This window comes from Sturnira hondurensis, unplaced genomic scaffold, assembly GCF_014824575.4.
Source record: "Sturnira hondurensis isolate 20B ecotype Veracruz unplaced genomic scaffold, ASM1482457v3 Scaffold0009733, whole genome shotgun sequence".
Lineage (NCBI taxonomy): Eukaryota > Metazoa > Chordata > Mammalia > Chiroptera > Phyllostomidae > Sturnira > Sturnira hondurensis.
This window is the reverse complement of record NW_028082364.1, coordinates 5986834-5999458: the sequence shown is the minus strand read 5'-3', so window position 1 is coordinate 5999458 and position 12625 is coordinate 5986834. Positions and strand designations below refer to the sequence as shown.

The following is a 12625-nucleotide window of genomic DNA, read 5'->3' as shown; positions in this document are numbered from 1 at the left end:
GCCGGGCTGCCAGCGCCCCAACGTCCCTGGCTGGCCAGCTCCCCTCCCCTCCTCACTCTGCAGGGACAGCTCCCCCTGTCCCCCTGGAGCTGTGGGGCCGCCCTGTGAAACCCGGTCGGCAAGGGCCCCCGGCCCCGTGTCCACAGGGGCCACCACGCAGGAGCGCAGTGGGAATCACAGCGATGCCGGCAAGGAGGGCGGCACTGGAAGACCGAGCCTGCCAGCCACAGCCCACGGGCGCTGGGCCAACAGCGCCGTGTCCCTGTAATGCACAGAACTTCCCATCGTCCGGGCCTCTTTGGCCGGGATGCCAGACAGCTGTAATCTTACTAAGTGGGACTGGTCACCTGTAGCCCGGAAGTTGTCACCGCTGGCTCACCACAGGCAGAGGCTGCAGGAGAGTTGGGGAACCGTGTCCGAAGGTGCGCGTCGGTGTTCGGGGGAGACAGGGAAGCGAGGTTCTGCGAGGCTCGCTTTCCACCCGGAGACTGGGAATCACTTCCCCCCACGCCGGCTCGGCCTTTGTGTACACAAACACCTCGGCAGCTCACGGGCTGTAATCTAGATCAAAACACGTTCTGGCATTTCCAGAAGAGATTAACAGCACAAAACACTGGAGGCACCTGCAGGGACAAACGCTTGCTTATTTGCATAAATATTTTACTATGGAGAGCTTTTAGCATTTAGAGCCTTCCTCTGGGGGACGCAGCGGGAGCCACTGAGTCCCTGCGTCCCTCCCTCACTTGCCCACGGCTCCCTTAAATGCCGTTAAGCTGAACTGAAACATGTGCTCTTCACGCCCACGCAGGGTCTGCCCACCAAACCTGCCAGCACCTCCCCCACCGCCGCCCCAGCTCAGCGGGGGCCGAACATTGACCCTGGAGCCCAGGCTGCGTGGTCTGCCCCCAGACCTCAAATGCCTCAGCTGTAAAACCGGCGAGACGCACGGCGCCTGGGCCAGGGGGAGGCCGCCCCCCACCCCCACCCCGAGGCGACTCAGCTGCCGAGCTGCTCTGAACCGGGAGTGGCTGCTGGGGGGGCTTCGCCACTCGCCCACCGACCGGCGCCCTGCCCCCAGGGGCCTCAGCTGCAGGGAATTTGCGCACCGGGGCCCCAGGGCTGCATCACGGAACAGCGGGCTCTCAGGCTGTGTGGGGTGCCCCTGAGACACGCAGTCCATACAAGGCCTGCAGCCACCTACAGTGCCCGAACACCACTCCCCACGGCGGCTCTGGGCATCAGTCCACAGTCCACCCAGCAAACCGAGGCCGCTGAGACCCATGCCGCCCCCCACCCCAGGCTACAGTCCTGTCTTCTTAGCCTCTCTTCCTGTTTGCATTTGACGGCAGAGGGTCCTGGAACTGGTCTCCCGCTTGAAGCCCACACCCTGTTCCAATTCCAACTGTCTAGATGTGCTCACTTCCTCCACCTTCTGGGTGTTTTCAGAAACTGCTTGGGCTCCCCCCTCCGTGGTGCTGGTCCCCCCTCAGATGGGGTCTTGTGGGCGTGGCCACACCCCCTGGATGTCAGGGTTACGGTCATTCACCCTCGATGGGGGTACGCTCTCGCCCTCGTCGTACCCCCACTGTCGGCTCAGCCGCCGCCATCGTGTGGTGCCGCAACGGGGCGCGCCGCTGTCTCCGCCCAGCGCCGTCACAGAACCNCCGACTGTCTAGATGCGCTCACTTCCTCCACCTTCTGGGCGTTTTCAGAAACTGCTTGGGCTCCCCCCTCCGTGGTGCTGGTCTCCCCTCAGATGGGGTCTTGTGGGCGTGGCCACACCCCCTGGATGTCAGGGTTACGGTCATTCACCCTCGATGGGGGTACGCTCTCGCCCTCGTCGTACCCCCACTGTCGGCTCAGCCGCCGCCATCGTGTGGTGCCGCAACGGGGCGCGCCGCTGTCTCCGCCCAGCGCCGTCACAGAACCAGCCTTCCCACCCAGACACCCCTCCCTCTCAGCACACCCCGCCATCACTCTCTAAACTCGCGAGAGCCAGGACTCAGCTGCGCTCTGCCACTGTGTGCAGACAGCGCCTCTCCTCGCTTGTCCACTGAGTGTAGAGTGCTTTGAAGACACGTCAAGATAAGACGGGGGTGAATCTTTATGTTCGACGGCTCGCAGGCTGGGGGCGAGAGGGTGTTGCCTGGTTTGGGGCGGACACCAGGGAGGGGCGTGTGTAACCGGCAGGCTGAGGCATTTCCCGGGGCCCAGACCCCTCATCAGGCCCAAGCGGCACGTGCCTTGCAGTTTGCAGGCATTGCTTCGTGGCCTTGCGGCCGCAGCTGCATGCAGTGGACACCATCGTGTCCGGTCACAGTGGCAGGAGGTCAGAGGGTGGCGGGCAGTGCTGCCGCGGACACCTGTCTCACTGAGTCCCGGTGGCACCCCGAGAGGCAGGGCCACCAGGGGACAGTGCAGCCTTTCTGGCTCGTGCTGCAGGAGGGAGGAAGGGCCTTCACTCTCCGTGAGGAGAGAGCGAGGCGGAGACCTGTGTTTAGATGAAGCCCGGAAAAGCAGTGAGGGCGGGGCCCCGAGGAGGGGGAGCAGGGCCCAGGGGGCTGCGGGGGCTGCCCTGGGGCAGACGGGGTGGGGGGGTTGTTAGGGTTTCTGAGGGAAGAGGGCGGACCCAAGCCCATGAGCTCCCCCTACAGGCTGGGGCTCCTCAATAATCTGGGCTCACTCGGGGCAAGGCCATCAGAATCAGTGAGGCGTCTCAATCTCACAGGGACCCTCTGTGGGACGGAGGGGCAGAGCGGGACTGGCTGGGCAGGTCTCCGAGGAGAGGGCTCCGGGGCTCAGGACGCCACAGGCTACACTCAGGGCAAGAGTGGCCAAGGCGCGGGCGGCGGCCTCGGAGCTAACGGAGCAGGCCCCTCTGCTACCTTAGCACAGACGTTGAGACAGAGCGAAGGCGGCCGTGGAGACGCGAATGCGGCAGCCCATGGGCCCCACCTGCATGTCCACGTCCCCGCCCTCGTGGCTCCGGCGGGCCCAGAGGCCGGCCAGCTGCCTGGGGAGCCGGGATCGGGTGGGAGGTGGAGCTGGCGAGGAACCAGCTTTCCTGACACTTGTTACCTAGCACCCCTTGCTGTTTGTGAGCCGTGGGGATGGGACACAGTTCAAAGAGTCGTGATGAAGCACGTTAACGCCTTTTGCCTGGACCTCAGAAACTGCAGAGTGAGGGTAAACGTGCTGCCTGCTAAGACCGTCATGAGGTCTCAGGGCCAAAGGCTGTGAGGAGTTTCACGGGACTGGCCACACCACATGGCCGCAGGGACGGCACAGTCCCCATTGTCGGGACGCTCGGTGTCCCTGGTCTCCAAAGGCCGGGGACCAGGTTCCTACTTCGCCCGAACACCAGACCCCACTATGGCCGGGCAAAGAGAAAAGGCAGCAGGGAAGGCCAGGGAGAGAGCTGGCCACAGCCGGTGAGTGGGAAAGGACAGATGTCTAGCAGGACACCAGACCAGCCGGGCCACATCCAGAACCCAGGGGACAGCTGGTCACCACAGCAGGGAGGAGGGACCGTCCGTCATAGACAGAGCTGCAGCTGCAGAGGTCACTCGGGGCCCAGAGTTCAGGGTCCTACAAACACCAGTCAGCAGCTGGCAGTCATGGTGCCATACCCCATCCGTGTGATGACAGAGGTGACCAGCAGGTCACCGGGGCGGAACACAAGGGCACTCTACACCCGAGCCTGTGGACCTGGCCTCCTGGCCACCTTGTCACTGGACAGATGACTGAGGGCGGAGCTGGGAGGATGCCAGGGAGCTTGGTCACCCTGAGCCGTGCGGGAAGGAAGACAGAGGAGTAGCGGGGAACAGAGGTGGATGGCAAGCTGGGCAGGCTGCCTGAGGCCCTGCACACAGGGGCCAGTGTGGGACAAAGGCCCGCTCTGAGGGCCCGGGTCCCCAGCAGAGCCCCTTTGCTGGGGTGGCATGGTTGTCGTTAACATGGGCCCACAGTGGACCAGCTGTGCTTTGACTCAGCAGGAGCACGCAGGGGGCTCCTGGGGATGCTGGGAGGGCTTGGTCATCAGTGGCACTGGTCGGCCACAGACCCGGACGCCCGGCCTTCGAGTGAGCGGGCCCTTCTGCTTCCTTGCCTGGGCGTCAGGGGAAGGATGCGGGGGACTTGGGAAGGTGGAGCCCAGCCCGGAGCCAAGGCTGCAGGGAGGGGCTTCCTGGGGGCAGCGGGGCCCGGGGGAGCTGGGGGTCGATGGACAGCAGAGAGGAGAGGGAGGAAGGCTGACAGATGCGAGGGCCGGCTGGTGCCCCGCCATTGCTGCAGGCCTGGGAACCGCAGGGGAGCAGAGGGCCTGGCGTGGCTCGCCCCATCAGAAACACCCCCTGCCCCTCGGCACCCGCTCAGCACGCCGACGACCGCAGGGAGGGTGGGCTACTGGCACATCTTGTCCCTGTGAAGCCTGAGAGGGAAAGCAGCCTCATGGGGGTCGGGCACTCCAAGGCCCCCACTTCTCACGGCGGGTGTGGCCGCTTCTCGATGTCCTGTGCCCACCTCCCCGGTGCCGGCTGGGGGAGGACGGAACCGTGAGGAGACAGGGATCTGGGTTTCCAGTGCAGCCGTGACTGCAGGGGGCAGGGTGGGACTCTCCCGGGTGCCTGGGTGCCTGACATGCCCCCGTGTCCACCCCCAGGGTACCAGATCGCCTACCGCCTGGCCAGCAGCAGCCCCAACACGTTCACCACAGTGGAGGTCGGTGCCACGGTCAGGCAGTTCACCGCCACGGAGCTGGCCCCGGAGTCGGCGTACATCTTCCGGCTGTCCGCCAAAACGAGGCAGGGCTGGGGGCAGCCCCTGGAGGCCACGGTCATCACCACGGAGAAGAGAGGTAAGGCCTGGAGGCCCTGCCCACAGGTGCGGCCATGGGGAGGAGTCCTCCCCTGCAAAGTCTGTGGGCGCCAGGCTCCCTCACTGGGGCCCTGCATGTTGTGGGGGGTGGGGTGGGGCGGCTGGGGAACTCAGAGCCTAGCAGGCAGCCACCGAGCCATCCCGGGGCAGGGCCCAGCCCACACACCCCGCAGCTCTGTGCTCTCAGGGGGCCCGACTGGCCCCAGTTACAGACCGAGACTCGGCTCAGAGAGGCCGGTGCGACTGGCCCAGGGACTCACAGAGTCACCGTGCGTGAGCGGGCCACTGGGTTGTGCTGCTCACAACCGCTTCCCGCCGAGCAGCCACGGACAGGATCGTCCTCGTGGGCAGCCCCGCACTGGGCAGAGCTGCAGGCCTGTCGGCTCTCCGTCATCCTCGGGGCCCAGGGGGGGGATGTGTGAGCCCTGAGTCTGCCTGAGAGGGAGCTGAGGCCCAGGCCTGGCCAGCTGCCCGGGACACAGAGCTGTGGATGCCTTTGATGGGACCGGTCATCCCAGCATCAGACGGGCAGTCTCAGGGACGGAGCGTAGGTGCCCGAGGGCTGATGCACCATGGAGAGACGGCGGGGGAGGAGGGCCGAGCCCTCACTGCGCCTGACCATCGGGCGGCTTTGCCATGGCAGCTCCCGCAAAGGTCAGAGTGTGCCGACGGTCAGTGACAAGCCCCGGGGGTCCTGCCAGGGGAGTGAGGCTCCCAGGTGCAGTGGCCGCCTGGTGGCCGACCAGCTTGAATCACCAGGCTGTCTGGGGCAAGGCCCGCTGTGGCCCTGTAGGTAGCCAATGCACGGGTCCCCACCCGGCATTTACAGGAGAGGCCCGTGGAGCAGGGCACCGCGCTGACCCTCCAGTGGCCAGCTGCGAGGAGGCTGACTTCCCCTTCTGTGGTCCGCTCTGCCCGTGGGCCCGGTCCTGATGGAGATGATGTGGCCAAGCCTCTCCGAGCCACAGCAGCCCTCAGGAAAGCCTGGCTCCTGCTCCGGCTCCTGCGACGGCCGAGACTCTGCTGTGAAGTAGAGGCTGGGAGCCTGGAAGTCTCAGACAGGCCTGAGCTTCCCCGACACTGGAATGCGGCACCCATGGGGGAAGAGGCCCTGTGCAGGGCGCTGGCCTGTGTTTCGGGAACTGTCTGATTCCCAAAGCAAGCAGTTGGATTCTTTGACATTCTTGTGTGACCACCCCTTTTTCCCAAGCGTCCTGCTTGCTCTTCCCATGGGTGAGCCGGACACATGTGCAGTGCAGCCTCAGTGGGCCTCTGAGCTGGCCCTCCTGCCCCTGGGGACCCCCTGGTGGAGGAAAAGGCTCGGGCTCAGCCATGACGGAGCCAGGCACCCAGGGCAGGTCCCCAGGTCCGGCACATCCAGTGTCCACAGGCGGCGGGGCCCGATCCTCCCCCAGAAGGCCCAGAGCACCCGGCTGGGGCTGTTGCTTTCTTCCTGGAAGTTCCTCCAGCCCCCCCCCCCCGCCCCCCGGGGAATTCGGCACTTTCTAAAGTGGAGGCAGAGACAGGTTTGCTAAAGGCTGATGTGACTGAGATCCAAATCCCAGTGGGAGCATTAACACGAACACCCTTTACCAGGCATCGGCCCTGCGGCGGGGGCTGCGCCCCACCCTGCACATCTCCCCACGCCGCCCCAACCCCTCACCCCGCACCCCATCGGGGCCCCGGATCCTGTCCTGTGGGTGGTGAGAGGGGCCCAAGACGTGTCGAAGAGGGAGGCGCCCGGGCCTCTGCGAGGGGCAGAGCAATGCTCAGTTAGATCCAAGAGCCCTCCGGCCCACGGCCGCGGCAATCAATTGCTGCGCCATTACACTCCACACATCCCGATCACAATCAATAACCGTCGTGATAACCAATTAAACAATTATTTTTCCCCAAGGAGTTTCCCTATTGGAATCGATGGGGTGAGGAGTCACGGGGACGAGCTCCCAATGCATACTCCACACCTCCACTCCCCCCACTCTGGGTCGGAGACCTGGGCGGCCACAGGCCCCACCCGCGGGGGAGAGCTGGGCTCCGCTGGTGCCGGCCCCGCTCAGGCAGCCTCACAGGGAGGGGAAGTGGCTGTGGAAGGCACACCGAGCCCAAAGTGGGGAAGAAGGAGTCAGGAACGAGTCCACAGGGACCTGAGGCCCGTGGGAGCCCGTACGCCACTCAGGGACACTGCACCCAGTGGGCTGGCAGTCGGGGGTACCTGTTGGCTTGTCCACCACCGTCTGACTGTGTGACTTCTCCAAGGACGGAGCATTCAGGGTCTCCAGTCGGGCCCGAGCTGGGCCACGTGGCCCCACGTGGTTGCCAGAGGGCGTCACACCCCCACGAGACCAGGGGTCACCCTCCGAGCATCGGGTCCACAGGGCGCAGCTCCAGGGGGGGCCTTTCCCGGGAGCGCAGCCTCTCACGTGTCCCCCGTCTGTCGTCCTCTGGCTACAGAGCGGCCGGCGCCGCCCCGGGAGCTGCTGGTGCCCCAGGCAGAAGTGACGGCCCGGAGCCTCCGCCTCCAGTGGGTCCCGGGCAGCGACGGGGCCTCCCCCATCCGCTACTTCACCGTGCAGGTGCGAGAGCTGCCCACGGGCCCGTGGCAGACCTACTCCTCCTCCGTCAGCCACGAGGCCACGGCCTGCGCGGTCGAAAGGTACTGGCAGCCGGGAAGCCCGGGCCCCTGGGAGGCAGAGCTGGGGAGGACGCTGGTGTCGGGAGGGGTCAGCGCTGCAGGTGTTGGCGCTGGAGAGATGCTGGCCCTCTGTCCCGGTCGGCAGGGGCAGACGGGGCTCACCTCAGGGTGTCGCTGGTTAGTGACCTGCTAGAGACACGGTGGGTGTCACCCTGAGCAAGACGGCCCACCACTCGCTCCATTCCTTAGATACCCTGGGGCAGGTGTGGGGGCAGGGCGGAGGGGCAGGCACCTGGTTCCTGTGCTCATAGACAGTCGCCAGGGACACAGACAATTGCTGAGACCTGTGCTGGAGCGGGGGAGGGGTGTGTATGGCCAGCTGGCAGGGGCAGCATCCCCTTCACCCCTCCGTGCCCAGGCACAACCCTAAGGTCATGGCCATGGTGACCGCAAACACCTCTCCAGCCCTCCCTCGGTGCCTGGCTGTCTCCCGAGTGCTCCTCCTGGGGTCACCCGAGCAGCAGCCACGCCATACGGGGCTCCTGTCAGCCCAGGGCAACCTCCAGTTGGACCTCCACGTCCACTGCCCCCGGGCCTGGCGGTGCTGCCTTCTGGTGCGCACTCGGGGGCCCTGCGGGTGAGGCGGAGCTCACAGGAGAAGGCACCCCTGGTTCTCTCCAAAATCAGATCGAAGGACTTCTGGGAAGCTGGAAACAGATGGGGAGCTATCCGTTTGTGCTGACTTAATAAACGATTGCTCCCAGAAGCCTGCCGAGACGTCGTTCCTATTGAGTGGGGGCAGGGGTGGCCTGAAGTGGGGGGCACCTGCGGTACAGGGGGCACGTTCCACAGGGACAGTGGACAGTGTCCCCGTCCGACGTGCAGTGGCAGGCAAACGTGGCTTCTAGACACGGCCCCCATTCCAACCCCGGCCAAGCCAGCCCCCATCCAGGCAGTGGGCAGGGGACGTCACTGGGCCTCCGTCCCCTCACCCACGAACCAGGAACTGTGGTGGCAGAGCCTCACAGGGCTGCCCTGGGGGTTAACAGGGCAATGCTTGCCAAGCACTTGGCACTGTGTCAGGCTCAGTCCATAGGAGGGGTGAGGGGTGGGTGGACACTGTCTGGAGCTGCAGGGGGTGGGGGGTAAAAGCGGGGCCAGGCCAGTGCGGCCCCCACCTGGGAGCGCTGGGTGGAGAGCGAGGCAGGCCCTCCTCCACGCTCCAGCGGGTTACACCAGCCCCCAAAGCCTCGCCAGACCGCCCGCCCCCGAGTCTCCAGTTACAGGAGGCGCTGGTTCTTCCCCGGAGCCCATAGCCAAACCGAGGTGCAGCTCTCCCCTGCGCTCTGGGGGCCCTTCTCCCTCTGCAGGCCAGCAAGTCAGTGCTGGGCAAGGGGGCCTTTGCCCAGACAGTTCTGGGGGCCCCCAGGACGTCCCCTCCCCGAGGGCAGCTGGCCAGGGATTCATGGGCAGGACCGCCCCAGGAGCTTGGGGCGGGGGCCCGAGGTTCCCTGGAGGTCACTGGTCTCTTCCGTGTCCCGTTCAGGCTGAGGCCCTTCACCTCCTATAAACTGCGCCTGAAGGCCACCAACGACATCGGGGACAGCGACTTCAGTGCCGAGACAGAGGCGGTGACCACACTGCAGGACGGTGAGGGCGCGGGGCCCAGGCGGGCGGACGGACACGGCCACTTCCCAGCTGCTGCCCTTGGACCCAACCTCTGGCTCCTGGAGAGAGGCCCCACTCGGAGCCAGGGAGGGGTCGCTTGAGGGACCAGGGGAGCAGCAGGACTCCATTAGTGAAGGCCGGTGCAGCGTGCTCCCGGGCAGCCCATGGCCTGGGAAGACTGAAGGGCTTCCAAGAGGAAGGAAGTTTCTTTGATTGGCTTCCAGACACGGATGACCCATTAGCATCGCGGACACTGAATAATTTATGGGGTCATTAAAAATGAATGTCACCGGGCAGCTGGGTCTGGAGAGGTGTCCCGTGTTCCTCATTCCGCAGGCTTCCCAGCCTGGCCCTTTGCCAGCAGCCCGTTCAGTGACAGGAGTGAGGCCCTCCAGGCTCAGGGCAGCTCTCGCCCACTCCACCCGCCCAGAGAATGGGGCCCGCAGGTCCGCGGGGACTCTGAGTAATGATGCTGCAGGCGAGCTTGGCGGCGGGGGCGGCCTCCAACACGCGCCTGGCTAACAGGCAGGGTTTCGGGGGGAGAAGGATCCCCCGAGCGAGCGTCAGGGCCCCAGTGGCAGACCCGCCCCCTTAGCCTGCCCACAGCGCTGCCTGCCGGGTGATCGATCCCCAGCCCCCCCTGTGGAGCGCGGTCTTCTCAGGGACCCACGTGCAAACTGACTGATCTCCGGCCACTCTCGACCCAGCCCCGGGGGAGGGGGCGGGGGGCATGCCTCACATCTTCATTCTTCTCTTCTCATCACCTGGGGGCTCTGCTTCTCCAGCACCGGGCCTCAGGGGACCGTAAGGACCAGTGCAGGGGCTCGGGGGGCCTTGCAGCTTCTCAGAGGATGCAGCATCCTGCCACGGAGCAGGGCACCTCTGGCCACATGTCCCTGCGCTCGGGTCCAACACCCGGGCCATGCTCTGCGGGAGCCGGGAGGACGGGGGACTGACCCCTCGAGAAGCCGGGCTTGTCTCTGGTGGCGGCTCCCACTTTAACGTTTCACCTCCTAACACAACAACAGAAATAATCGCAACAAAGCCCTGACTCCCGGAAGAAAGAGAAGGTGCGCCGGCCGCCCCCGAAGCCTGTCTGGGCCGCGTCCTGGGGAGCAGCTCGTAGAGCGGGGTCAGAAGGGGCCTCTTCAGGCCCCCAAAGGCTCTTCCTCACCCTCTGACATTCCAGTCGCTCGCTGCCACACCCACCTCATTATCTCCGCATTCCGAGATTGCAGGGCCCTTTGCATTGCATTTGCCTTGCGTGGCCCAGCCCTCCACTGAGGCTGCCAGGCAGGGACCGACTCCAGGTGCCGGGGGAGCTGTGTGTTGGGGGAGGCGGCCCCTGTGAGCGAAGGGACGCCGTGTGTGGGGGAGGAGAAATAATTTTCCTTCCACCCTCTGAGTTCCCCTGGCTGCCCTCAAACGCAGGCTGACGTGAGGCAGGTGAGCAGAAGGAACAGGACCAAACCCCAGCGCCAGATCCCGGGACGAGGGCCACGTGGGCAGTGAGGGTCACAGGCTGCTCTGGACTAAGGAGACAGGGCAGGGCTCTGGGCTCTGGGACTTGAAAGGGGACGCAGGCAGGTGAGAGGGAGCGAACAGGCCGGGCACCAGACACGGTGGGGCGCAGGGCATGCACGGATGAGCTCCGAAGACCCCTCTGCTTGGCCACACTCAGACCACCGGGGCGGAGAAAGTCACGCCTCTGGCAGGCAGGTCTCTCTCCAAATTCCTTCAGGCACCGAAGGGGGAGGGAAAGACTCCTCCTGTGTTTTTCATTTCTTAACAACTAACCATATCCCGGAAAGGCGTATTTGGGGTGCCAAACCCCGATTCCCCTCCTGTGCCAAAAACCCTTTTCTTGCTCCGGCGCTTAGGCCGCGGAATCGGGAAGGCTGGCTAAGGGTTCACCACCAACCAGAGCTGGACCCGAGGGAGGCCCAGGGCCCTAGCTACAGCTCTGTCCCTAAGGCAGGACAGAGGACTGGAGGTGGGGGTGACACAGGCATGACTCGGGTGGTAGGAGGGGGCCCAGAGGGGACTCAGGGGGCAGGTGGCCCAGGGCCCCATCCTGTGTGGTGAGGACAGCGCCAGGCACACAGGAGGGCCGGCGCAGGGCCCGCACCCCAGGCCTTTCCACACGTGAGGAATCGGAATGGTGCTGGGTCGGGTCTCAGGACCTCACCGAGTGGGAGCCGTAAAAGGGTCAGTTCAGGGGCCACGGGGAGGGCGGGCACCTGGCAGGACTGGGAGGTCTCCGTTTCCTGAGCCACAGGCAGAGGCCGCCCCCGCCCACCGGAGAGCAGAGCAGAGCCTCCGCTGACGCGGCCATGCCACCCCTCGGCCACCGCGTGAGCCTGCTCACCGAGGGCGCGGTGCCCCGGCCTGGCCTCTGGTCCCGTCCAGAAGCTGTTCTGACCCAGCCCCTCAAAGAGGAACCAATATCCTGGCTCAGGAGTGGGGGGGGCTGGGGCTCAGGAAGGCTCTCGGGCGGGGCTCCCCACACCCCCACTGGTGTAGGTGGCCCCAGTGGAAAGGGGCACACTCCTCTGGTGCCTCCGCGTGGGTCTGTCTGTGGGGACGTGGTCACACTTCAGGACGAGTCCCCTCTCTCCTGGCACAGGCTGCACCGGTGGGAGGAGGGCGCTTGTAGGCGAGAGAGGGGGTGGTCAGCTCGTCAGCTTCCCAAGTTCAGGGCCCGGTGCCCACAGACCCACTGATCGTGATTCTCTGGCCTTGGGTTTCAGTTCCGGGGGAGCCTCCATCTTGTGTCTCAGTGACGCCCCACACCACGTCCTCCGTCCTGATCCAGTGGCAGGTAAGGGCCTGGGGTCCCATGGGGTCTCGCAAACACCACGGGAGGGAAGCTGCGGTGGTGACTCGGGGACAGTGCTGGGCTAGAGCCTCGAGAGAGCCGGCCGCAGCTCTGATCTGCCCACGGGCCCCTCCCTTCTCTCCAAGGCAGCTTGGTCCCAGACGGGAAGCCAGAGGTCCCTCACCATCGCTGCCCTGGGGCTGTCTGCCAGCACGGCCGGGCTTCCCCTGGGCAGCCCCGGCTCCCTGGGGGCACAGACCAGCACAGGGACACAGCCCAATGATGCAGGGACACATATCCCCCAGGGTGGCCCAGGAAAGGGAGGGCACGGAGCCCGGGGCCCGGGAGTCCCCGCAGTCTCCCAGTCGGAAAGGGCTCTTCCCTGGTGCTTTTCGAGAGAGGCCGCTGCAGCCCAGGGACCGGGGGCTGGAGGCGCAGGGTGGGCCCAGATGGCGGGCCCTGCGGAGCTCAGCCGGGTCTCGGTCCCCTAGAGCTCTGGGCTCCCTGGAGCGGGCAGTCCTCCTGTCACCCAGGCCACATGCCCTGGGCTCATTCTAGGACAACGGGAGATGGGGGGGACACCGCGCCCCTCGGCCTGGCCCTGCAGCCGGGGCCCCGCCCCACTTCCCTGG

The 12625-nt window shown here is 65.8% G+C and overlaps 1 protein-coding gene across 2 annotated transcripts in view; it reads left to right on the top strand.

Moving 5' to 3' along the window:
• The window catches only part of SDK1 (sidekick cell adhesion molecule 1), a 340546-nt gene that overhangs the window by 292090 nt on the left and 35831 nt on the right, over positions 1–12625 (top strand). For both annotated transcript variants that reach the window (XM_037057908.1, XM_037057906.1), the window contains 4 exons: positions 4661–4855; positions 7327–7528; positions 9054–9157; positions 11926–11996. In XM_037057908.1, coding sequence (XP_036913803.1) covers positions 4661–4855; positions 7327–7528; positions 9054–9157; positions 11926–11996 — 572 coding nt within the window. The remainder of the gene's footprint in view (positions 1–4660; positions 4856–7326; positions 7529–9053; positions 9158–11925; positions 11997–12625) is intronic.